Source organism: Peromyscus eremicus, chromosome 3 (assembly GCF_949786415.1).
Source record: "Peromyscus eremicus chromosome 3, PerEre_H2_v1, whole genome shotgun sequence".
Classification (NCBI taxonomy): domain Eukaryota; kingdom Metazoa; phylum Chordata; class Mammalia; order Rodentia; family Cricetidae; genus Peromyscus; species Peromyscus eremicus.
The window spans coordinates 3,103,615-3,130,874 of record NC_081418.1 but is presented as its reverse complement, the minus strand read 5'-3'; the positions used below and the strand labels follow the sequence as shown (position 1 = coordinate 3,130,874).

The following is a 27,260-nucleotide window of genomic DNA, read 5'->3' as shown; positions in this document are numbered from 1 at the left end:
CTGTAATGAATAACTTATTTTTCTTTTTTTTTGGGGTTTTTTTTTTTCATCCCGAGACAGGGTTTCTCTGTGTAGCTTTGCGCCTTTCCTGGAACTCACTTGGTAGCCCAGGCTGGCCTCGAACTCACAGAGATCCGCCTGGCTCTGCCTCCCGAGTGCTGGGATTAAAGGCGTGCGCCACCACCGCCCGGCGAATAACTTATTTTTCATTGGTTCCTATTTTATATAAAGTACTAATGTTTTTTTTACTTCATTTTTTAGGATGGGATCTTTATTTTGGAAATTTGTAGTTAGAGGTCTAAGAAAGATATACTAGTTACTGAAAACTATTTATCTCTAACACATTTTCCAGGGACTGTCATTTATTTCATTCACATTACTTGGCCTCCTCTTTTTGTTGTTGTTGTTGTTGTTTTTGTTTGTTTTTGTTTTTTGAGACAGGGTTTCTCTGTGTAGCTTTGTGCCTTTCCTGGAACTCACTCTGTAGCCCAGGCTGGCCTCGAACTCACAGAGATCCACCTGCCTCTGCCTCCTGAGTACTGGGATTAAAAGCGTGTGCCACCACCGCCTGGCGGCCTCCTCTTTTTTAATGTGATTTTGGAAAGAAAATAGATGTATCAAAAATGCTGCTTTTGATACATGAGGCTAGAATAACCATATAAAGCTTCCTCTTACTATTCATAAGTAATAAGGGGTCCCAGTTAATAACTTATCCATATGGAATACCACTCTCCAGTCAAAGTGCCTCAAAGACAGAGTACAACAATTGGTTGCAAAATGATAGTTAGAATCATTAGCCTACATGTAGGCTGTCTACATGCAGGTGGGGCTTACTTTCTCACTCTTAAAACTGTCTAAGATGAAAAAGTTTAAGTATATACAAAGTGGAATAACACAATCTTCCTATTTAATATCAGAATAGGTGGAATATCCCCGATTCACCAACTCCAAAGGCTCTATTTTAGCCCTTACAAACCAGAAAACATAGGTAAATAACCTCTTATTCTATTAGAACATAGAAAAATTTCAATTCTAGGAATAGTTTCTAGTATCCAGGACATATACGCAACTCTTGCTAGACACTGTGGAGCAACACCTGTCATCCCAGGACTTGGGAGGCTAAGGCAAGGGGATCAAAAGTTTGGGCCAACCTGGACCACATAATAAAAGCTCTCTACCTTAAAACCAAGCAACAGAAAGAATTCTTTTAACAAAGTAAGATTAAAATAAAGTTTTGTTTAAACAACTTGAAGACTTTTCACCAAATAAGATATACAAAGAATAGGCTAACAGCACATGAAAGGCTAGAAATGTATCAAGAAAAAATTAGAAATATATCAAGAACCACTAGAAAAACTATAATCAAAAAGCCTGGGCCCAAGGAAATGTCTTACTGGTTACAGCAGTTGAGTGTGGTGGCCCACCTATAATTCCAGCCTCAAAAGGCAGAGACAGGGCTCCTGAGCAATCCAGACAGGGAGACTAGTCTGGATTTGTTTTTGTTTTTTGTTTTTTTTTTTTTTTTTGGTTTTTCGAGACAGGGTTTCTCTGTGTAGCTTTGTGCCTTTCCTGGATCTCGCTCTGTAGACCAGGCTGGCCTCGAACTCACAAAGATCCACCTGCCTCTGCCTCCCAAGTGCTGGGACTAAAGGCGTGCGCCACCAACCGCCCGGCCTAGTCTGGATTTGTAAGTAAATTAAGTGCGTGCAATGGTTCACACCTGTAGCTCTAGCTGCTCAGGAGGCTGAGGCAGAAGAGTACTTGAAGGCAGTAGCAAACTGACAGTCTCAAACAAGCAAAATCCAAGTGTTAGTAGGAATGTGGGAAACTGGCCCTCATATACCACTGCTGGGAGTATAGTGAGTGACTTTGGAATACAGTTTATGTCATTTTCTTAAAACGTTAAACATAAGCTAGGTGCTGTGTGGTACATGCCTATAACACCAGCATTACAAGGCTGAGGCAGTGGGATGAAGAATTTAGAGGCCAGCCTGGGCTATACAGCAACTTGCTGCCTCATAAAACAAAAAAGGTTAAATATAAACTTCTGTAGGTCTACAATTATATTCCTACATAGGCACCTAAGAACAATAAAATTCTATTTATACAAAAAGCCTTATTCAGAAATATTTTAAGTGACATTACTTACAATACACATCAAATGCAGAGTGGATAAGCAAAATGTAATATAGTCAGAGAATTAAATATTCTTCAATATTGAAAAGAAATTAACTACTAATATTATAATAACACAAATATAACTAAAAATGTGCAAAGTTAATAAAGTCAGGCACAACAGTTCACATATTATATGATGTCTACGTCAAATTTCTAAAAAACCAAATCTAGAATCAGAAAGGATACTGACAATTGCCTGGGACTAAAGAATACAGAACTTTTGGAAGTAATGAAATGTCCTAAAACTGGATTGGGCTGGTTACTGTATGGCATAAATTACTTTAAAAATTAATTATATACTTTGTGTTTCTACAAACAATGGACATGTTCAACATTCAAAGGAAACTGACAAATTATTTTCTAGTAAGTACAATTGCTTCCAATATAACATGCCAAATCTAAACAGGTAGAAATTGACTAGAGCTCTTCTTGTGAAACCTTCAACAATTTAAGGAAGAACAGGTCCTCTTGCCTGACTCCACCACTGAAGCCGAGAGCCGGCCCTCTAAGGAAGGCTTCTCCCCTTCGGCTTAGACAGGTCTCCGCTGCCGCTGCAGGGCGAGCTGCGCCTGCGCACTGCAGGCTGTGCAGCACTACCCCTAGAGTCTGCTCACTAGAGGCTGGCAGCAGCATAACCACCAGAAAGCCTCCTGCCCAATATCCTTGAGTGCCACAACCATCCTCTTTCTGAACTTTAAGGCTTTGGATACGAACTATCTTTCATCATGTGAGCACTGTGTTAAGTTACTTAACTCCTCCAGACTCAGGTTTCCCATCTGCATACGTGATTGTGAGGGAAAAAATCTACTTATCACAGAAACCAGCAACCTATTTACTAGCATACCACCACTAGCCTTCATCTCCTCCCACTGTAGTCCCAGCTTTCTCAACGGCCCTTACCCTTTCTACATGGTCCCTATTAGCACTAGCCACCACAAGACAGCGCTTACGTGAACTTGTATTCATCAACACCTAGGCTAGAGCATGAGGGATTTTTGCAGGTTTGTTCTCTGCATCAGCAGCACACAGGTTATGCTCACAACTTTTTGTAAAATGAATGTGAAAACAGAAACCTGGACCCAGTGAATATTTATTTCTCTAGACTACAGAGAAATCAGTGGACAGTACTGAAAGGTCACGTGAAGACCTTTATGTTATGTTTAATAAAGTATCCAGAAATCCATGTCAACTCCCATTCCAAGGTGGATTAATGCTATGGTCTGACTGATTGTACTCCCCTCAAATTCATATGCTGAAACCTAATTCCCAATGCAATGATATCAACGAGAAGAGCCTTTAGGAAGCAAGAAGGGCAAGTTCTGATGAATGCAATGACTGCCACTGTGAAGGAGGCCCAAGGAAAGGTGTTTGCTCCTTGTTCTACATGAGGACTCAGCGAGAAGGTACCAACTATGAACCAAGGAGTGCGAGCCCTCATCACACACCAACGCTTCTGGTGCCCTGATCTTGGACTTCTCAACGCACTTTTGTTTGTAAGCCACCAAGTTTATGGCATTTTTCTAACAACGGCCTGAACAGATTAAAGCAAAAGCCCTGAGTGGTTACTGTGCTAGATTAGCAGATGTCTGATCTAACATTCAAAACAGTCCTTAGAAGTACCATCATTGTAACTCCAATTTACAGACAAAAAAAGCTAGACACAGCAAACACTATAAATCCTGGGTCTTATAGCTACAAATTGATGATGTCTAGATTTGAACTTCCAGAGTGGTTAACTCATCACTGTTATTCTGTGCTATTCCTGGTTAATTTTAGTAATACTGTCTAGTCACACAATCCATACATGAGAATAATGCAGAACAGTTAACAGAAGTAGAAAGATTAAATTTAGGCAAAGAAACCAATGAGGAGGGTTGGAGAAAGGACTCAGTCAGTAAAGTGCTCGCTGTGCAAGCATCGGACCTGAGTTCAGTCCCCACCACACAAGTAACAAGCCAGACATGAGTGGTACTTGGAATACCAGCACTAGAAAGGTGTACACGGGTAGATCCCTGAGGCCTGCTGGCCAGGTAATCTAGCCTAATTGGAAAGCCCTGGCCACAGTGAGATCAAAATCTCAAAGAAAGGAAAACAAAACCAGAAGTGGCTCCTGAACCACTCAACAAGAGGCTGACTTCAGGCCATACAGAATACAGATAAGCATACACACAAGGAATCAGCGAGGAACCGGAAGACAAGAGAAGGAGGAAATGATCTGAAAGAGGGCAATCATGGAAGAAAAAAATTTCAGAAAATGCCAAAGGCATACAAACAATAGGAAAGAAAAAACACTGAAAAAAGACCACTGGATCTAGTGAGGTTACTTACTAGGTCACTAAGAACATCAGGATATTTCAGAGAGAAGCTTTAATAATGACACTTAAGGAAATGGTGCTATGGAATGTAGATAGTTCAAGACACTTGAAGGGAAACACTATGGCAGCTTTAAGAAAAAGCATGTCTAAGCCGGGCGGTGGTGGCGCACGCCTTTAATCCCAGCACTCGGGAGGCAGAGGCAGGCCGATCTCTGTGAGTTCGAGGCTAGCCTGATCTCCAAAGTGAGTTCCAGGAAAGGCGCAAAACTACAGAGAAACCCTGTCTCGAAAAACCAAAAAAAAAAAAAAAAAAAGAAAAAAGAAAAGAAAAAAGAAAAAGCATGTCTAAGGCAAAATTTTCCTTTATAAAATGTGGACTCTCAGTTAAGCATGTGTTTAAAGTAAATTATCTAGAAAACAATATTATCTTAGCATATAACTATAATAAATATATAATGTTTTCAACTTTAAACATGCTTAGATACATAGACTGCTGAGGACAGCAGACACAGGTTTCTGAGACATCTTATGGCCCACTTTTTCATCCATAGTTAATCAATTAAGGTTCATCTGTAATTAGCTAACAGATGAATCAGTGTTTAGCATTTAAGAAACTATCCCAATTGTCTACATTACTTTAAAGAAAAAAAACTTCTACAAGAAGGAAGGGCTTCTAAGAAGCAGTTACAAATTACTCTGTAGTGGACCTGGGAAGGACTGACACTACCTCCTTAGCTATTCAATTCAGGAACAAAGCTAGTGGGTCGCAAGAGCTACATAGCATTTCTATTTATTCTATCAAGGGCATTTCAAACTTACATGGCAGTATGTCCTTATATCTGTTCTTTTTAACATTCTCTTCTTTTTCTCCAGTGGCTGTGGGGTAAATCTTTTCTGTTCTATATTTGGTAGACAATCTTCTTAATCGCTTAAAATACAAGAAAATAAAATTCAAGTTTAGAGAAACATTGATATTTTCAAAATGTTAGTGATTTACAAAGAGCTCTTCAATGAATTCTGTTGACCCAATTCCTCACAACTAATTCTCCTAGTCCTCTAAGCTGTTAATTTCTCTATCCCTTAAAAATTAACCCTAATAATTTCTTTTTAGAATAAGTGCAATTGTAAGATTAATGTTTATTTCAAATGAACAGAAAAGGGAACAACTAGAAGAATTTTATTTAAATAAAGCTGAGAACTCTGTGTTTAATAGAGGGTCTTGTTATACAAGGTTTTTTTGTTTTTTTTTTTTGTTTTTTTTTTTTTGTCTTTCTAGTTTTTCGAGACAGGGTCTCTCTGCGTAGCTTTTGGAGCCGTTCCTGGAACTTAACTCTGTAAACCAGGCTGGCCTTGAACTCACAGAGATCCACCTGCCTCTGCTGGGATTAAAGGCCTGTACCACCACATCCGGTTTGTTATGCAAGTTGTAAAATCATAACTCAAGGAATTATGTACAGGTTTCTTCTCTCAATAACCCTAGAGCACCCTTGATGTGTCAGGCTCTTTCCAAGGCATACGCTAATAACTGCTTGTAAAACACTGTAAAACAAAGTTCTTTCATACTGGATTGGAAATGTTCAACAAAGACTAATTCTGCTTATTCACTGCATTACAGAAGTGGTTTGTGGGCTAGTGACAAATTCTTACCACATATGGCAGTAGGGATGTTCTTTGGGCTGGAATATTTCTGCTTGTCAGTAATACACTTCCTGCTTTCAGAAGAACTGAAAGTTGGCATTGTGAATTGTTTAGATTCTACTTCTAAAAACTAATTTCAAAGATTACTTTCTTGATGGATTAAAGACATATGGAAAGCACTTTGATTTTAGTACTCAAATTATTAAATACAAACGAAATGAAAAAAATCTGGTAGCAATTTAATTTTTTTACTAGTTTATTTTTGTAGCCCATGATGCTGATACTCAAGCAATTAATTATTTTCATGACTGTATTTTTTTTTAAAAATCAGAGAATTTTAACACAAGAATCTTGTCATATTGTTATGATATTACTTTAAATAATTTTACACACAGGCACTTACATGGGAAATGGTTATTTTTGTTTTACTCAGGGAAAAAAAAAAAGACTAAATTTTAGAGACCAAACACAGGAATACACATTTTTTTCTTTTAAGAAAAATCATGCCATATACTGGTACAATGCCTAAGTAAAATTTCACATGCGTATTGTGACTTTTCCTGTAGTGATAAAAATCTCAAAATATACATATACATATACATGTATAAACCATCCAGGCTTCCTTATGTCTGCAACCCCAGCACTCATGGTACCAGGACCCTGGGCTACACTGAAGCCAGATGTCACTATGACAGGGTCCAAAAAGAACATTACCAAACAAGGACGAAGAGCTGGCAGTTACAAATCCACGTATCTTAAATTTCTATACATGTGCCTCAAGATAAAACTGGCACACATATGAACTAATGTATGCACAAAGCTCTTTATTGCAGTATGTTCATAATAGTGGAAGTCCGCAAACAATAAAAAACAGCCTATTAATAGGACTGGATACATTTGTTTTATACAATTAAATATGACTAAAAGGCAAGGAAGGAAGCTCTGTCTTGAATATAGTAATATGGCACCATATCAAAAATTCTCATTAAATGTAAAAAGAAAACACAAGAGTGTTCTACTATTAACATTAAAGGAATTTAAAACATGTCTGCTTGTACATATGCATAAAACATCTCTCCAAGAAATCAAGTACCAAAGGTTGCAATTGTGGGAAGGGAAATGAGAACACTGAGAAATGGACAGGAAGGAGAGTACTATGTCTTTTCCACACTTTCATGTTATATAAATATATTGCTTACCCAAAAAATTAAATGTAAAATAAAGCAATGGAAAAGGCAAAAAGATTGTTTATAGATTTCATTAGTCCTTGTTAATAATCACATCTTGGATATCTATTTTCTCTGCTCAAAGAACTGATATCTGAAGAGATATATTTTAAGATACTTACAGTACCTTAAAATAAAGTATCATGTGACATTAAAGAATGTCACTTTAAACAGCCAAAGAAGCACTGGCAGAAAAGAAGTGTACTTTACATCACTACTACAGAAACAAGAGTTAACTACAAAGAAAGAAACAGGGCCAAACTGAAGTATAAGATGCTATCATACTTCTAGAATACCTAATGCTCACACCAAGCACTTTCCTTGTGGGACAATTACTGAAAAATATATTTATAAAGTTTTTATGTGAAAGTTGATAATTATTAGAGAATGTTTTTGTGTCATAAATAAGTACTTAAGTTTGAATTTTTATTTACCCAATGTTCTTAAAGCCTGACATATCATGGAACGCATTATATATTCAACTTTAAAATAAAGAATGTTTTATGAAAATAAGACAAAAAACCTACCTAGAGTCTACATAAATGGTATATTCAGCCTGATCTGGTCACTGCATATTTTATATGTGTGTATGGACACACACAGATACATATACATATATATGCATTAAAATGTCACACTGTACCAGATATATATGTACAATTATTATGTGTAAATTAAAAGTCACAGGTAAAATATAGTATCTTAAAAATCATCATACACTTTAGAGATATGTAACATGAAACAGAATAAAACTTTGCTTTTCACTTTGAAAAAGGTCAACATCCAGAAGTCTATCAAGCTGCATTAAAAAGACATTTAAGTAGAGACTTTATTCCTATCAAAAATGTAGTCAGCCATACAATTAGCTGCATTAATTAAAATTTTGGTATAATTTTGGATAATCACATTTAATCCACTGTTACAACCTTTATAAAACAGATAAGACCTCCAGTCTCAGCAGAGTCTGGCACATAAAATAGCTCAATAATCATTAATTACTATTAGCCAATTAAAAATTCTTTTAAATTTACTTGTACTTCAGATTTGTTTCTTTGAAACTTTTACCTAGACAGAGTCTCAAAGAAATATATTGTGGGCCAATCTGTCTCCTTGAAACTGTTGTACAGTGTAAAGCAGTTTGCACGGTCAGACTGCCGAGGGCCCCAGACGTTCAATAGGTCTGGAGTAAATTAACCAGAACACTTTCATTTTTAGTCAGTTGGCAGGTGCTGCTGCTGTATGTCTGACCAAAACTTTGAAGGAGTATTGACTAATTAGCTTGGTAAAACAGAAGTTTTTCAATTATTAGGTTTCTTTGTATTTTACATATAGGTTTGCAGTATCAAATAATTCCAAGAAAGATGCTTAGGGACTTTTCATAGGAAATCAGGGAAGGAATTAGTAAGGAAAAAAAAATGTAGTTAAAAAGTCTGGGGAGGGTGGAAGAAAGAATACCATAGCTGAGTAACAAATGACAGGAAGAAGCACAGGCTATAACAAAAGGGCTTACAAGGATTTAATACAAGGATTAAAATGTTCTGAAAACGACACAGGAAAACGACTTCTTACAGCTGACTGAGTGTGGTAGATGGGGACAAACTGGCAGCAGTACAGGCTTTCTGAATGCAAAACAACCAAGAATTAATCCAAAATCAAACACACAAACCCGAGGTTCTGGCACTGCTCACTTGTGATGCATTGGTGACTTTACTACAGCCTTTTTCCTTAACATGCAATGTGCACCCCTGTGCATGCCCTGGTGCTATGCAATAGTTACTGCCTGAAACACCTCAACTCAGATTTGAGAGGACCATATGAAGTGAACTGTAGTACTGTTTGTTTGTTTGTTTGTTTGTTTTTATTGTACACACACAGTTTTCAGCTCCTATAAAAACATAATGGCTTAATTATAGAAAACAGACTTTAAAAATATTGTTATTAATTAACATGTAACTATCAAATTAGCCTATCTCTGGACTGTACTGGCTTAGGATGTTTGATTAGAATCAAACTAGTATGATTTAGTTGATAAAGTATTGCTGCATTAGCATGGGACCTCAGTTACATCCAGAACCCAATTTATAAAGCTGGACTCAGCAGCTTTTTAAAAGCATATCTACCTTATTAGTATTTACATCTCTCTAATCTTAAACCCTTAATTAGTGTGGATTTCAACGCCAGGCACTCTACCTCTAAGCTACATCCTTAGCCCTACTCATCTTGAATAAATAGTACAATCATGTGCATGCCAAAGAATTGTTTTAAGAATTATGATTTATTATCAGTAATGTAATACCTGGGGTTCCAAGTGAAAAAAAGTTTAAGTCTCTGTTGTAAAACACCAGACTTATTTAACCCTGTACAAACATGGCAAAACTTTACATCAGCAGGTGAACCTGGCAAAAACAACCATGTTTTTTCATTTGAAGCTGATAGTCAGGACTGATTAACAAAGGATATATGAGGTAAATAAAGGAGAATTTCAGGGTCTCTTAGGTAAAACAAAACAAAAACCCAAAATCCATTGTGTGCTTTACTCCAGCTGACTTCTGTTTCATTTATTCCATTTGTCTTTGCTTCTCAGTACACCAGAATAGAAGTCATCTTAAAACATTCTCCTGAGACTAGTACTGTAACACTCTACCATCTGCTTCCTCATCTCTATCTCAGCTCTTCACATGTACCTCTAGTCAATGACACTTCCCAATACACAAATACATCATCCTTGATAGAACTAGAACTCCCTGAAGATACAGGCCAGAGCTTCCCATTTTATTAACAACAGTTCCTATCACCAAAACCCATGACAGACATTCACCTTTGAAGTGCTGGGACCTCAGGTATATACTACCACTCAGCTAGAAACACAAACTTTAAGTTTATTCTTTACTTACCATGAAGATATTTTATAGAAATAAAAGTAGAATATATCACTTAAATCAGAGGCCAATAAAATTATGCCATATTGGACCAGTGAAATGGCTCAGCAGAATAAAGGTGCTTGCCACCAAGTCTGATGAACTGAGTTTGAACCCCAGGACTCACATAGTGGAAGAACTAAACTTCTGAAAGTTGTCCACTGAGCTCCACATGAACACTGTGGTGCACACACACACACATACACACACCCCAAATAATAAACAAATGTAATAAAATTCTGCCATATGCTGCCAGGTGTGATGGCATATGCCTTTAATCTCAGCACTCGGGAGGCAGAGGCAAGCGGATCTCTTTGAGTTTGAGGTCAGCCTGGACTACAAAGTGAGTTCTAGGACAGCCAGGGCTACACAGAGAAACTCTCTTAGAAAAAAAAAAAATTGCCACATGATTTAGTTTTATTGAACAAATTTAACTAAGAAAGAAAAATTTATTTTACACAGTAAATTGGACAAGGGTGTCTGTGTGTGGGGGCGCTCCAATTCACAGGGCAGGCTCACTTCTATTACCAGCACCTTCCTTTTCTTTATCTAATGCCTCTCCACCCATTAAACTCATGCAGCCAATGAATGTCTACTAATTAAGTTAATTCCAACTCCAAGGATTTTTTTTCTCCCTGTCCCCACAGTAAAACGTCTCAGAAACCCCAAACTCCAGGCATTAAAACTATGGCTCCTAATCTGGATGTAGTGGTGCACAACTAGAATTACCCCAGTGTTTGGGACACAGAGGATCCAAGATTCCAGGCAATGCTGAAAGTTGTAGCACATGTCTTTAACCCCAGCTCTTAGAGGAGGCAGAAACAGGCAGATCTCTGAGAGTTCCAGGAAGGCCAGGACTACATGCTGGAACCCTGTCTCAAAATAATACTAATAATAATAATATAAAGAAATAAAGAATTCAAGGCAAGCTTTGGCTACATAATGAGTCTGAAGTCACCCCCAGGCTGAGACCCTGTCTCCAACAACACACACAAATGTGGCTCCTAGTAATATCTCACTTCAAATGATGATGTATCTTCAAAAAAACAGGCACCAATCAATTTTCATAGGGGACTAAAGCAACCCATCATTAATAAAATTAAGAACACCAATACCCACTGTTATACATTAACTGACAATAACATCAATTCTCTTTACCTCTAACTAAAAAAAAACCAAAAAAACAAAACCAAAGATAAAGATAAGCCCTAAATTTATAGCAGATATTTCTCACTGCCAAAATAAACATCGCACAGGCCAATTATCACATCTGCAATTTAAACAGCCTAAATATATTCACCACTACATGGAAAATAATTATTTTTGCAAGACTAGAGTGCCACAAAGCTGTGGTCAACAGACCAAAAGTTTTAAAGAAAAAAAACTACATTTCCTGGTAAACTACTAACCTTCTGAAAAAAAAAATTTTTTTTCTGTTAAATCTCTACTGAAATTACTTAGTAATCTCAAGAGGCACCAAAGCTCAATATTAAGGTCAAAAATTTGGAGGGAAAAAAAAGTTAAAGATTCAGATGCAATCATCACCATCACGATGACTGATTTCACATCATTTTTCCTGTTTTAGGACTTCTTATTTACCACCCCTGGCTTTCAATCCCATCACTCCTGACAATGACTATAATCACTGTCTGATAGATGTAATCTTTTATATCCCACAGTGCTATGGTGTCTTCTATACATTCAGTAAAGCAGAGCATATCTTTCAGACATTAATAGGCATTGATAATTACATTCAGAACACCACAGTTAATGAACTGGCATCCTTCTAATCACATCTATAACACACTCAAGTGAGCTACATAATATAGCCTGTACAACTGGAGAGAGTAAAATTTAAAATTGTTGTTTAATCATATTGATTTGAAACTGATTAAAAAAAAAATAAAGTGGAGTAGTTTGCCTTAACTTGTTCTTCCATCCAAGTACTCAGAGACCTGAGGAAATGAAGTACGCTCAGGGAGTTATGGCCATAGTCATCTTGTCTTAAATAACATACCTGAACAAAGGTTTTTTTGTTTTTCAAGACAGTGTTTTTCTGTGTAACAGCCCTGGCTGTCCTGGAACTCGCTCTATAGACCAGGCTGGCCTCGAACTCACAAAGATTCACCTGCCTCTGCCTCCTGGGATTAAAAGTGTGTGCCACCATGCCGGGCTCTGAACAAAGTTTTTTAATTCACTTATTACCTACAATCTCATCAGGCAAAGCTTCTATTTCAAATTCGGCTTCTTTAAAAAAAATTCTTATTTTTGCCTGGGGGCAGGATGAGGGGTGGGTCAACATATACCACCACACCTGACATAAAACTCATACTTTCCAGCTGAGGATACAGCTCAGTGGGAGAGCACTTATCTAACACACGCATGAGGCCCAAGGTTCAATTCCCAGCAGCGTACAAATGAAACCTCATCCTGTTTCCTCTGGCCTGCTAATCAGCCTACTTCCGATTCATCTCCTAATCTTTCCACCTCATGTGCCGCCCCTACTAGCCTTCCGCTTCTCAAACATGCTCATCTGTTCCCTCCTGAAGAATGTTCTTCCCCGGTTTGTGAAGGACTCTAGATGTCCGTCAAAATCTGCTCTTTCCAAGGTTGTAGGCTCTGTAGTCATGTCAGTACAGTACTTACATATAAAGAGGGCAGACAGTACTTACATATAAAAAAACTTGTCAAAGAATCCAGGTATATCCAAAATATAATCACAATCAAGAGCTATGGCCAGAAGATACGAAATGAAAGCAGCAGAAAGAAAGGTGTGTGAAACAAAGCCCAGGAGAAGAAAGCCAGGAAGTACAAATTTCCTACAGCTCTCTCTCAGTGATGTCAAAAGGACCCATGAATTCCTGAATCAGTTGTGACAACCTGTGTTGTGAAGCAATCAGTTATGACAAGCTGTGTAAAGAGTTGTTTACCAGACAAACTCACTAGAGAGGTGGTGCCCAAGGCACTCTTGGAGCAGCATATCCCAACCATCTAAACTCCTGCATGGAAGGCAGGTGCTCAACATAAACAACATTGCTTGAACAATCGAGACACAATGGACCACTCTTAACAAGGGAACCCTCTACAAGCCCAAGTTCCTAGACATCAGCTAGGGCTCACTATACAAAGCAGATCTTCCTAAGAGCAACCTCAGACCCACTAAGTAACTCTTTTCTCCACCAAGTATAAAGGGAAAATGCAAAATCTCTCTCTCTCCTTGAAAGTACGCCTCATCTTATATACGTGTCAGCAGGGTAAATTACCTTACTAAAAGATACTTAAGGTTTCACAAAAATTTAAGTGACCTACTAGGATATACCATTTTATATACATATCCATGAACTACAGAAAGACTCAAGAATTTGATATGTCAGACAGCATTCTATTACAAGTGGCCAACTGCTCTCCCAAATAGGCATCACCATTTTACTTTCCCATGAATAGACCCAGAAATACCACTTTTTCTATACTGCTATTGTTTCTAATTTTTTCAGTTATAAATTTTTGGATTTTGCCACATCAGTTAGGCCCTCCAAAGAAAATTAATGATCACCAATTTACATTTCTCTGATTACTGAAAAGGCTGATAGTTTGCTCTCACATGTTCAGGAATTATTTACCTTTTCTTAATTATCATGCCATATACCTATATTTCTACTTTCCTAATGCTGTGACCCTTCAATACAGTAATACAGTTCTTCATGTTGTGGTGACCCACAACCACAAAATTATTTCATTGATACTTTGTAACTGCAGTTTTGCTGCTATAAAATAAATCATAATGTAAATATCTAGTATGTAGATATCTGATATGATGCCTGTGGAAGGGTCATGTTGAGACTTTACCTACAGAAGGCCAAATATAAGAATTATTCGTGATTCCAGAAACCAGAATAAAGTAACATCTTGGGGGAAAAAAAAAGATAGTTTCTTACTAAGCTGCAAAAGTTAGTCCTGAAGTCATATCCATAGCCCAGATAAGCCTTGAACTTGGTATACTCCTCCCCCAATCTCCGAAACAGCTAGGAGTATAGGCTAGACTAAAACTGCTGTTTCACTTATTCTTAATCTAACAGGTAAAAAATTCAGATGCACACACAAAAAAATTACATATGCTATGTGTTTATTGTGTATGATTATGTCCAAATGAAATAGTATTAGCAGTGAAGAAGGAATAAGAGAGAGGAGTAAGTTCTTAGTCATGAAAAGTGCCCCTTTCCAGGCTCATGTGTTAACACTTGAGTCTCAGATGGTGTTAGTAGTGCTGTTGGGGGTGATGAGACTTCAGGGTGTGGAGCCTTGGTGGAGACAGTGCGTCATGGAGGACAGGCTTTGAGTTCTTCTCAAAAGAACTCCCATGTATTCAGGGGGTGGAAACTCTAGCTTCCCGATCCTGCTGCCATGCCCTCCCACCATTACAGACATCTACCCTTTTGGAACCAGATCCAAAGTAAGTTTTCCCTTCAACTGCTCATTCGTGGTATTCTATCACAGGCATGGAGTGGAAGTGGAGCACACACAAAGCAAAACAATACAACAACAACATCCAAAATAAACTAATACAAGTCTTACCTTATTTAAAAATGTGAAAACTGAGTTAGATTAGCTGAAAATGTACATTATAACTTATAGGCCAATCACTTTAAAAGGTGAAAAGAATACTAATGACAGAAAAGAGAAAATATTAATAATATAATGTGCTCAGTGAAAAGCCAAAAAGGCAGAAAGAGTAGAAGATTAAAAAGAGAACAATGAAAACATAAAACATAACAAATGTAGCAGGCATTGCTGTAAATTATCAACCATTTGAATGTCAATATATAAATATAAGTGCATCAATTAAAACAGATTATGAGACTAGATAAGAAACAAGACAATTATATATTGACTAAAGAAATTAATTTTAATAAGGCATATACAGATTAAAAGTGAATGGATGATCAGATTATGTGTAGTGACACACATAGGCAGGAAGAAAGAGTTCCAGGCTAGTCTGGGCTATATAGAGAGAACCTGAATCAAAAAGGGGCTAAGATACAAAAGATCTATCATTCTAAGATGAATCAAGAAAATGGCCATACTTCTTTTGGATAGAGTGGACTTTACAGCAAGTTGAAGGACGGAGACTAAAGGGGTTATCACGAAACAAGAAAGAAGACACAACAGTCTAGGTACACATCTAACATGAATTCACCACAGCACATGGCAGAACCGACAGAAATGGAAGGGGGAGCACTGGAGTCCACTTCTAGCTGGAGGCTTCTCCTATGTATCAGAAACAGGCAGATGCTGGAGGCAGGAAATCAGTAAGGACATAACTGAACTCAATAGCACCATCAATCCACCAGACAGAATGGGCACCTATAAATTAGTTCACGAGCAACTACAGAATACATGCTCCCCTCAAGTGCAAAGGAACTCTGACCAAGACAGACCAGGTAATGGGGTATAAATATGGGCCACAATAATATAAAACTTAACAAATTTAGAAAAAAAATTATATAGTGTTTATTATTAAAGAGAAATGGGATCTAACTAGAAATCAGTAGCAGCACTACTTGGAGATTAAACAACACATTTCTAAATAATACATGTGGGCTAGAGATGTGGCCCAGTGCTACCATTCAGTACCAGTTCTTGCCTAGGAGGCACAAGGTCTTGGATTCAATCACTGCTACTACACTAAGCAAATAAATAATAGATGGGTTAAATAAGAAACCTCAAGAGAAACATTTCAAACTGGCCAGGTGTGGTAGCATATGCCTGTAATCCTAGCACAAAGGAGGCCTAGGCTGATTTTCAGTTATAAGCTGAACTAGCCACCTTTCCATAGAACATTATTTTTATATCCTAGCTTGGTTAACTATTAGACATCCTCCTTCCCTTTTTCTTTTCTAGTGCTAGAGACCAAGTCCAGGGCTTCACATATGTAGGCAATCATTCCAACAAAGAGCTAAACCCATACCCCAGATATTTTCTTCAAAATGAACAATTAAAAGCCTATCACTTCAAAGGAAAAGACATAAATAGAGCCTTCAAGCAGTAATTCAGAATGTTACACGTACACACTCACACTCCTGAATTCACCACAAGCTTATTAACAGCTTTCAATGTTTAAATACTTTCCAGTGAGGTGGTAATATTAGCACATATGATTACTTGATATTATAAATAAAATGTATCAACATTTGGAAGTTGGCAGTGAACTCAATGAACTAGTATTTTCCCAATAACAAACGTGTAACATGTCAAAATTAGACACAGATCAAAACAAATCCATTGAAAATAAACTAAGATCCTCAAGATAGTCCTCTGTAGTGGGCAGCAGATAAGTCATATATTGGAATGAACACACTGGAATGAACAGAAAGTAACATCTGCTTTCTTTTTCTTTCTTTTGAGACAGGGTCCCATCATGTAGCCTTGGCTGGCCTGGAACTTGCTATGTAGACCAGGCTAGTCTCAAACTCAGAGATCTGCCTGCCTCTGCCTCCCAAGTGCTGGGATTAAAGGCGTGCACCACACCCACCTCTCTTTAACACACTAGGAAGATTAAATACTATGCACTACATTAAACTCCTGGGAAATGGTAGGGATTTTAAGAGGTGAAGACTAGTAGGAGGTCATTGAGTTATTGAGGGAATGCCCTCAAATGGGACTTTGGTAACTCCATTCCTCCCATGTCCTGGCTATGAGACAGCTGTTTATTCTGAGCCACTCTGCCATGATGTACTGCTTTGTCATATACCCAAAAAGCAATGTGACCAACCATCATGAACTGGAAGCTCTGAAAGTATGAACCAAATACAACTGTTTGCCAAGCCTGATAACACAGGTTTATAATCCCAGACCACACCCAAGTTCAAGGGCAGCACAAACAGTTTAGCAGGACTCCATATCAAAAACAGAGTGCAGGAGAGATGGCCCAGCAGTTACAACTTGCTGCTCTTGCAGACAGAGGACACGGTTCATTTCCCAGCACCCACACGGCAAGTCAAACTCTCTGTAACTCCAGTTCTGGCCTCTAAGGGCTCTCTAGGCATAAACCTGGTGCACATACATAAATGTAAGCAAACATTCATATATATAAAATAAAGTTTTAAAGGGCTGGGGTGACATTAGCTCAGTAACAGAACACTGACTTAACATATACTGCAAAAAACAGTAAGGCAAAAACAAAATATCATTTTTGTCTTTTAAGAGATGACAATCTCAAGTTTTGTTCCAGTAACAGAAAGGTGATTAAAAAACAGATGGAACCTTAAAATAGTTTTTTCGGGTTTGGTTTTGAAAAACATCTTGTCTTATACTATATACTTCTTGGGCTGCCTTCCTCCCTGGTAAAACATTTCTCCCTTTCGTTTCAGAAGTTTCTCCCATACACGTATGAATAAGCCCTCACCTTGGCCAACTTCACTTAACACAACAGAACACTCACCTCAATGGCAAGTTGCCTCAGTAACTTGAAAGTGAGATATAACAATTCTAGTCATTCTGAGCTTTTCCCTTAAACTCAAAACAGACTAGTTACTGTAAGATGTAAGGGATGCCTTTATTAGGCAGAAATGGGCAAAACAGAAGAGTGCAGAGAAGCAAAGCCAAGTGAAAAACAGCCCCAAAATGTCAGATAGACATGGGAGAATCACAGAAGGGCTGACATGCAAACAGTCACCTAGGCAACAGATTTTTCTCCCTTATAATTTTAACCTAGTTTGGATGTAGGCTATTAACATCAAACAAAGGTTTTTGGAAAATTTTCAAGACATTTATGCTCCACTTGGGGAGGCTTTATTAATGTTTTATAACTAATAAAAGCAAATGCTAGCCTATGCAGCACAATGTCATAGGAAAGCATCTGTTTTCATTCCGTGTCTTGGGTTAAACTCAGCCTGTTGCCTTTCAAAATCCATCAACCTTAATTTCCAGTTTCAGTATTTTTTAACATTAGAGTCTATGACTCCAGAAGTAAAACCATCCTATACAAAGGTAGGGGAGAAAGATCTAAAAAAGTTCTTTACATTTGTAGCACAGGATCTATAATTCCTTTCCTGTCTTGCTTTTGTTCAGAGCACAAATGCAACCTTAAAACCTAAAGACATCTTTAAATGGGATTTATTTTTAGCATGTGAATGTGCATATATATATGGGTGAGCATGGATGCCCCAGTTCAATGTTCTGATGCCTCAGTTGTCCTCTAGTTATTTTTTGAGAGGGGGGCCTCTCACGGAATCTACAGCTCACTAATTTGGCTAGGATGGCTGGTGGTGAGCTCCTGGGATCTTCTTGCCTCCACCTCTGCATTACTGGGATTACAGGGGTACACCACTGTGCCTGGATTTTTCACGGTTGTTTGGAGATCTAAACTCAGGTTTCCATACGTACATAGCAAGCACCTTATTGACTAAATCAGTCTCCCCAGCCTTCAAATGCAATTTTTAAACAGATACTTGTTTTTATTCGTGTGTAGGTATGTGTCTCTGTGAATGTACACCATGTGTGTGCATGCCTACAGAGGCCAGAGAGAGCACTGAACCCTCTGGAGCTGGAGCTACAGCAACTGTGAGCCACTCTGTAGGTGCTGAGAACTGAATTCAGGCCCTCTGCAAGAATAGTGTTTTTAACTACTGATCTATTTCTCTGGTCGCTCAAATATAATTTTAAAATGGGGTGTTTTGTTTTGTTTTAACAGATATGACAGAACCAATGAACAACACTGAGCTAGTAGCTAGGGCATTATGGTTAGTTTTTATGTAAACTTGATACGGGTTATCTTTCTATATTCTAAGATTTTGGGGACTCAAATCCTTGAGTATCTAAGGGCTGTACACCTTCCTTCTCCTAAAATGGGCTACAGAAAAAGCTTGGCTATGATTCAAGAGTTCACAGATTTCCCTGAAGAACAAACGCTGCTCCTAGGAAAATACTCCTGCCCCTGAAGAGTCTTCTCAGGACTTCCTAACTGCCACTCTATACACAATACCTAGAACATGGTGAGCTCTCATAAATGTCAATTATTTTTCTTGTATAACTAAGTGTATGACAGAGACCACAGATGAAAAGAACAAATCTGTAACTATCTTTAGTGCCTACCAGGGTAGTTACTTACACATCAAAAAATTTTAAAACAAGTCTAAAAAGAAGCTGTTACAGGAAATATAGACTAATATACAGCCCCAACGCCCAAGATTAACAGGATCCCCGCCCCACACTCCAAAGCCACTGCTGCTTACCTCGTGTCTACCACTGTCAGTAATTAAATGAATCTAAAACAAAGTGTAACCACTGTAAGAATAGGAAAACGCTGACCGAAAGAGTGGTGGTTCACAACAATTTCATATCCTTAGCACCTTAAATTCAAACCTAATCAAAACCTGTTTTCTTTCTGCTTTTTGGTTTTTCGAGACAGGGTTTCTTTGTGTAGTCCTGGCTGTCCTGGAACTAGCTCTGTAGACCAGGCTGGCCTCAAACTCAGAGATCCACCTACCTCCCAAGTGCTGGGATTAAAGGCATGCCACCACCGCCTGGCAAAAGGGCTTTTTTCTATAGTTTTAAAAATCCAATTTTACAGTGGAAAACAAGTGCTTTCAGATCAACTACACTAATATATTAATTACGGAAAAGTGGGGAATTAAGTACATGTTTGCTTATACACTTCAGGTAAATAGTGAAATCAATCTAAATTTTTAATAGGGTGTGGCAGTGAAAGTTTCTAATTCTAGCATAGAAGAGGCTGAGGTAGGGCTACTGCAAGTTTGAGGCCAGTTTAGGCTAGAAGCAAACAAAATTATTTATTTATTTATTATTTATATGAGACGAGGTCTCTCTATGTAGTTCTGGCTATCCTGGAGCTCCCTATATAGATCAGGCTGTTCTGGAACTCAAGAGATCCTTCTGCCTCTGCCTCCCAAGTGCTGGGATTAAAGGTGTGTGACACCACACCCAGCCTAAAAATTTTTAATTTTTATCTTCAAAGTTGAGTCTGTAAAAGGCAAACTTATGATTTCTAAGAAGATAAGAAGTATGTCCAACAGTACACCACAGATATGCTTTGTAATGTCGGGTCAAGCAACACAGGGTTTTTCATACAGGCCTCTAAACTAGGAAATAGTGTTTTGGAGACAATGCTCGTAGTACAGTAGAGTATTGACCTTGAAGGACTTTGCTTCCGTCCCTGGAGAGGAAGAGGAGAGAGGGGAAAGCAAAGAGAGGAAAGAAAGAGGAAGAGGGGAAGGGGGAGGAGGAGAGGAAAGAAGGGGAGGGGGGGAGAAATGAGAAACTGAGGGTGCAGAGAGGAAATAAAAATGAATCATGCTTCCAGTGTGTCTTATATAGATTAAAAGAAACTATACAACTGAGAAAGAAGAGGTTAAATGTATGTCTTCTGATTTTACTAGTATGGTTCCCTTTAGTCTAAAGATACCAACACTTCAAAGTATTTTAGGATAGTGAATATGATCTATGGAATGGACTGAATGACACAAGAAACTGGAGGCAAGGAGACAGCAAGTACTACTTTGTAATTACTCCCCAAACATCTACCAGTTCACACAAGATCACAGTGATATGGTTACCTAGATTTCATTAATTAAATTTAAAACAAGTTTAATATGGGGTATTTTATTAAAATTAACATTCTAACACAATACCCTTAAAAGTACATGATTTATACCCCACCTAGATGAACCCTGAATATCTAAGCGCACAAAGCAGCACTCACAGAAACAGAGGACAGTATTTTCAGATTTTTGCAGAAGCAGCAGCAAATAACAAAAACCATACTTTTAAAATTTTTACAGGTTTTACTTCAGTCTAGCTTTTTTTAAACTAGAAAAAATTGACTTATCTATTTTATGTGTATGTCAGTCAGTGTGTACACATGTGGTGCCTGTGAGGACCCTTTGGAACTGAAGTTATCATAGGCAGTTGTGAGCCACCAGATGTGGGTGCTAGGAACTGAACTTGGGTCATCTGTAAGAGCAGCATGAGTCACCTCTGTTGTGGGATGGTCTGTATGGCAAATGTGTTGCTGATTGGTCAATAAATAAATCACTGATTGGCCAGTGCCAGGCAGGCGGGACAAGGAGGAGAATAAAGCTGGGAAGTGGAAGGCTGAGAGACACTGCCAGCCGCCATGATGACAAACAGCATGTGAAGATGCCGGTAAACCACGAGCCACGTGGCAAAGTATAGATTAATAGAAATGGATTAATTTAAGCTGTAAGAAAAGTTAGCAAGAAGCCTGCCACGGCCATACAGTTTGTAAGCAATGTAAGTCTCTGTGTTTACTTGGTTAGGTCTGAGCGGCTGTGGGACTGGTGAGTAACAAAGATTTGTCCTGACTGTGGGCCAGACAGGAAAACTCTAGCTACACACCTCTCCACATATGTATGTGTGTGCATGCCACAGTGCTCAAGTGAAGATCAGAGGGTAACCTGGGCAGTCAGTTCTCTCCTTCCATCGTGTGGGTTCAAGGGACTGAACACAGACCCTGAGGCTAGCAGTAAAGGCCTTTACCCACAGGGCCATCTCACTGACCATTCTAATCATTTATTACCGGTTTTCTTTCCCAGTGACTGCTAAAAGTACTACTACACCTGTGTGACACAGCCGTGCACAGGAGAGGGGAGAAACAGCTCTTACAGCAGTCCAAGACTACTATGGACTACTCTGTCTTCATAACAGTGATCCTGACTACAATGGCTACTCGTGCAATGGACAGCAGTGCTTACACTACAGTCAAGGCACAGGGACAGCAGTGCTTACACTACAGTCAAGGCACAAGGACAACTCAAGAATTAAGTGCCGGCCTCTAGTCTAAAAGATTTCCAGATGAGGTTAGTCAGAAACATAAATGAGTTTAATGAAATGAGTGGTATAGAAACATAAACATGTTTAATGTATGAAAAATTAAATTATCTGAATGTTAATATCTATTTCATCCTTTCAAAACCTCTTCTAAACTCAAATATTGAAAAAAATGAACAATATTCTAAAAATAAATACAGAAATCACAATAGGAAATTAACTAACACATTAAGTAAATTTTTAGTGCACTGTTCAAAGATCTATTTGGAAAATTAAAAGGTCTGCTGTTACTTTTGAAATTTAAAATTTAAGTATGTCTGCTGAACACATAGAGTACAGGCAAGAAAGCAATAACTAAATTATTGACACTAAGCATTAAGATTAGCTCAATTTTAAGGATGTTAAAATATTTCCTATCACTGGCTTTCAAAAACTAGTTACATATACGAAATCCTGAAAGCTAGAAAGCTAACCCAAGATACTATTTCACACCTGCAAACATAACAATAATCAGAAAGACAGACATGGGGATATAGCAAAACTGGGAACCACATATATTCCATTATGTGGGATATTAAATGTACAGTTTTAGAAGAAACTCAACCAGCTGAACAATTCCACTAATTCCATTTTTAGATGTGTATCTAAGAGAATTGAAAACATACAGCCACACAAAGTTACACACAAACATTCACAGCAGCATTATTACCCACAGTGGCCAAAAAGGGGGAAACAATTCAAATACCAGTCAATAGATGAATAATAAAACATGCTCTCCACATAATAGATTATAATTCAGTCATTAAAAAAAAAAATGTACTCTTAACCCACAATGCAACATGAATGAATCTTGAAAACTTGTCAGCCCAGTGTGGTGGCACTGGCCTCTAATCCCAGCACTGGGAAGACTGAGGCAAGCCATGCACCTGGCCAACAAGAATACAGCAATACCCTAACTCATAGAAACCAAAAAAAAAAAACCAGGAACACCGCAACAACAAAGAGAACGAAACAAAACATTATGGGAAGACAGTCATAAAACAAATATTCCAATCCCATTTAAATAGACTGTCCAGGTCAGGCAAATCTCCAGAGACAGAAAGGTGATCCCAAACAAACATGGGGTGATGAAAATGTTCTGCAATTGACTGTGGTGATGACGGTCCAACTCTGTGGCTATACTAAAAACTAGTGAACTGTGCACTTTGAATAAACTCAATGGTAGACAATTATATCTCTATAAAGCTATTATTATCTTTAAACAATCCTATAGGCCACAATATTGAACAAATATTTCAAATTTACCTACTGTCTGAAGCATAAGATCTTTGTAGACCTTTAGTCATTCCTCCCTGTTTTCTAACATTTCAAATACAAGCACCAAATCTGAAAATTTCAGGGTTTTACTTAATTATACTTAAAATAAATGCATAGATAATAAATAATAGAAAAACATTCTCTCTCAAAACTTGGATCTTTTTGCAGATTCTACTGTCTAGTTTCAAAATGTTAAAATAAGTGGAAGAGAACTATACCTATATTTCATCTATTTTCTCTTTAAACCATTGTAATGTTGCTCTCCCATAATCTAATCCCAAACTGCTTTTTCTAGAGAGCAAAATTTCCACTTGCCGAATGGAATGGGTGCTTTCCCAATCTTACCCTACCAGTCCTTCTAGCACTATTATTTGACTCTAGTAACAACTCCTTTCTCAAGTCCCTCCCAGGCATTTCTGACATCCTGGTTCCTGTCCCTCCCCTCTGACCACACCTTCCCAGCAACAATCACAAACATTTCCCTCTAGCTGCTTTTCAAGACCTATGCTATTCAAAGTAAAGCTGTCACTATGCCTGTCTGAATCAGGTTATTCACTCAATAAGCTTTCAACTACCTCCTCAAACTCCTATGACTCCTACCTCCTTAAATCCACCCTGTAACAGTGAGCTCCATATTTGTACTGGACACTTCACAGGCATTCAACATGTCCCACACTAAATTCATCTTCTCTGAAACTCTCCTGCGATCTTGTTGGATCAGCTCTACTCATTTCTTCTCATATTCCTTTATCCACTGTACCTTCTAACTTGATTGTACATAATACTATGTTCATACCTAGTAAATCAGAGACATCTCTCTCTTCTTCCTCCACCCCCAGCCTAGTATTTAGCCCCAAGCTTGCTTTGAACTCAGGATCCTCCGCCTTCTGAGTGCTGAGACCACAAGTGCATATCACCACACTAGGCTTAAGGCTTGTTAATCCTCATCAAATCTGTTATATATGCTCTATTTTCCTTGACTTAATTCAGATCAAGTCCTTTCTGCCAAGTAACTACCTTTCTTAAAACATTCTATGGGCCGGGCGGTGGTGGCGCACGCCTTTAATCCCAGCACTCGGGAGGCAGAGACAGGCGGATCTCTGTGAGTTCGAGGCCAACCTGGTCTACAGAGTGAGATCCAGGAAAGGCGCAAAGCTACACAGAGAAACCCTGTCTTGAAAAAACAAAAAAAAAAAAAAAAAAAAACAAAAAAAAAAAAAAAAAAAATTCTATGGCCCTCCAGAGACTTTCAGGTTCTCTAACAGAACATATCTGAATAAGATAAGGCTTACAGTAATCTTATAGAGCAGGCTGGGAAGGTGGGTGTGGGGAAAGGGAAGGGAAGACCACAGGAATGTTAAGCTAGTACATTTGTTGTTCTCAATAATCTCACTTTCCCTGTGACCCTAAAAGGTATTTCCAACCTGCAGCTTTCCACATACACCCCAGGATAAGGAGGAATGTGGCCCAACACCAAATTATAAACTCATTTAACACAGTAAGATTCTTCTGGAGCATGTTTTGTTTTGTTAACTCAATTGCATGGTTTTCCTATGTAAATTTGTAGATGACAACTTAGTGTTGCAATATCAAAAGGTTGAACATGCCAGCAAGTGTACAGTTACCATTATGACCCTACAGAAAATATAAGTATTAAGTATAGTAAGATTCCTTCACTAAGTGGCAGAAGAAAAGGAGGAATCACCACCCACTCCTCACAGTCCAAACCCTACCTGTTTTAGGCGTCACCTTCTGTCTGCATTATATACTGGCTCTCTGGTCCTCAATACATGGTTCAAGGGTGCCTCTTTGTCAGTCAACTTCAAGGGATAGGTATGGAGTAAAACCTAACTCTAGGGGCTGGAGAAATGTCTCAGACAACATTAAGGGCACTGGCTGTTCTACTGCACCCATAAGACAACTCACAATTGTCTGTAACTATAATCCCAGGGGATCGACATCCTCTTTGGGGCTCTTTTGGGCATCAGGTACGCATGTGGTACAGATATACACACAGGCAAAATACCCATACATATAAATAAATAAAAATTTAAAAAGCCTGTCCAATACCAATGAGTACTACCATCTTAGTCTGAAAGTTAAGAGTAAAGATCAAGTTCCAGACCTGTCACAAATTAGTTATTTATTCTGTTAACAAAATTAGCATGTCAGGAATAATGCGCCTGGCATAGGTTGTACAATCTTGGTGCCTGTTTCTCCTTTTGAGAGAATGGGCACCTCAGGCCAAGGCCGAGAAAAACAAAACTACAGTTAATTCCTTCTCTCCTGTCCATCTTTAATAAGGTCTCATCCTCATATAAACTAGGCTTGTCTGAAACTCACCACCTCCCTACCTAAGCCCCTGACTGCTGGGACCACTATATGCCTGTTGAGGTAGACATTTTTCTATCAATAGTAATCAAGAAATTCATGCCAGATATGGTGGCAAATACTTGTGGCACTTGAGCAGTAGAGGATAGAGAATGCAGATTTCAAAGTCAGCCTTATGTATGTTCAAGGTCAAGGCTAGTCCAGGCTATATGAGATATAGACTCAAAAACAACAAAAAGAAATGATACAATTTCTAAACCATTAAATAAAATCAAGATAATTACAAAAGATGTACATTACTGACAGTTGTATAACGTAACATTTAAAGTTGTAAACATATATATAGATAAATAAACATATATATTGTACCCTCTGATCTAGTACTTCCTGTAAAGAGATTATTAAGCAATAAACAATGTAGAGGCTTTATTCATGTTCATCAAAGTATTTAATAAAAATACAATAGACTAAATATTCAACTATAAGCAAATGATTAAACTGTAATAGTCACATTGTGACACAGCCTCTTAAGTTATTCCTAGAAAGTAGCTGTAATTAATAAAAGACACCAAAATCTAAGTTTAAAAAACTCCAAAAGACAAGACTATGACACAGGTATGGCAGGCTCATAGCTTTACTCTCAGTACTGGGGAGGCTGAGGCAGAGTTCAAGGACAGCCTGGGTCACAGAGTGAGTTCAGCTCCCCTGCCCTTCAGAAAACAACCCCCCCTCAACTATTTACAAAGGAATGTGTATTTATTGTGACACAGACTCATTACAAACATAAACATAATGGAAATTACAATGCTTGGAATAGGACATTATGAATGACCAATCCACTTTCCCAAATATGAGCTTTACCATTATTGGTTACTACTGTTAATAATTAGTAATCTATAATTTCCAATTTTGAAACTGTATTACTTTATAATGAAACATTTGTAATAGTGATAGTACCTTTTTAAGACTCAGTTCTACAATGTTAAGATTTTAAAATAGAGTTTTTAATCCACATCAGAATTTAAGAAAAACAAGTTAGAATTTATCAGATCATCTTTAATTCTCTTTCCATGACAGAGGATAGTTCCTTTCCAGCCTTCTAGTCAAGGGGGGAAAAAAAAAACAAAGTCAACTGCCAACAGTCTTAATTATAGCTGTTGCTTATCAAGTCAGGAAATAAAAAAAGCAAGCACTATAAAAGAATAGCTTTAGTCATCAAATCTCTAATGTAGAATTACCTAGCTATACTTTGGTATTATGGAAGAATGGCAACAGATTTGGTCCTTGTGAAATGACATCTCCAATAGGAATCCTCGACACATCTCCAAAGCAAGAACCTCAAGGCTCTATCCCGTCCAAAAAGTTCAGGGACTGGGCACCTGTCTCAACGGCCTGCATTACCAAACAAAGCTCCTTGACAGAATATGTCCAGACAGCAGGATGACAAGCATGCAAACCACTGACAGCCAGGGACCACATGGCCCCTTCCATAACCAAGAAAGGCTGAAAGTCAGTAGTTTTAAACATCCTAA

General features: G+C 38.1%; 1 protein-coding gene across 1 annotated transcript in view; it reads right to left on the bottom strand.

Moving 5' to 3' along the window:
* Positions 1-27,260, bottom strand: part of Ptpn12 (protein tyrosine phosphatase non-receptor type 12) — a 70,858-nt gene that overhangs the window by 41,672 nt on the left and 1,926 nt on the right. The window contains 1 exon segment of the mRNA XM_059257243.1: positions 5,313-5,421. Coding sequence (XP_059113226.1) covers positions 5,313-5,421 — 109 coding nt within the window.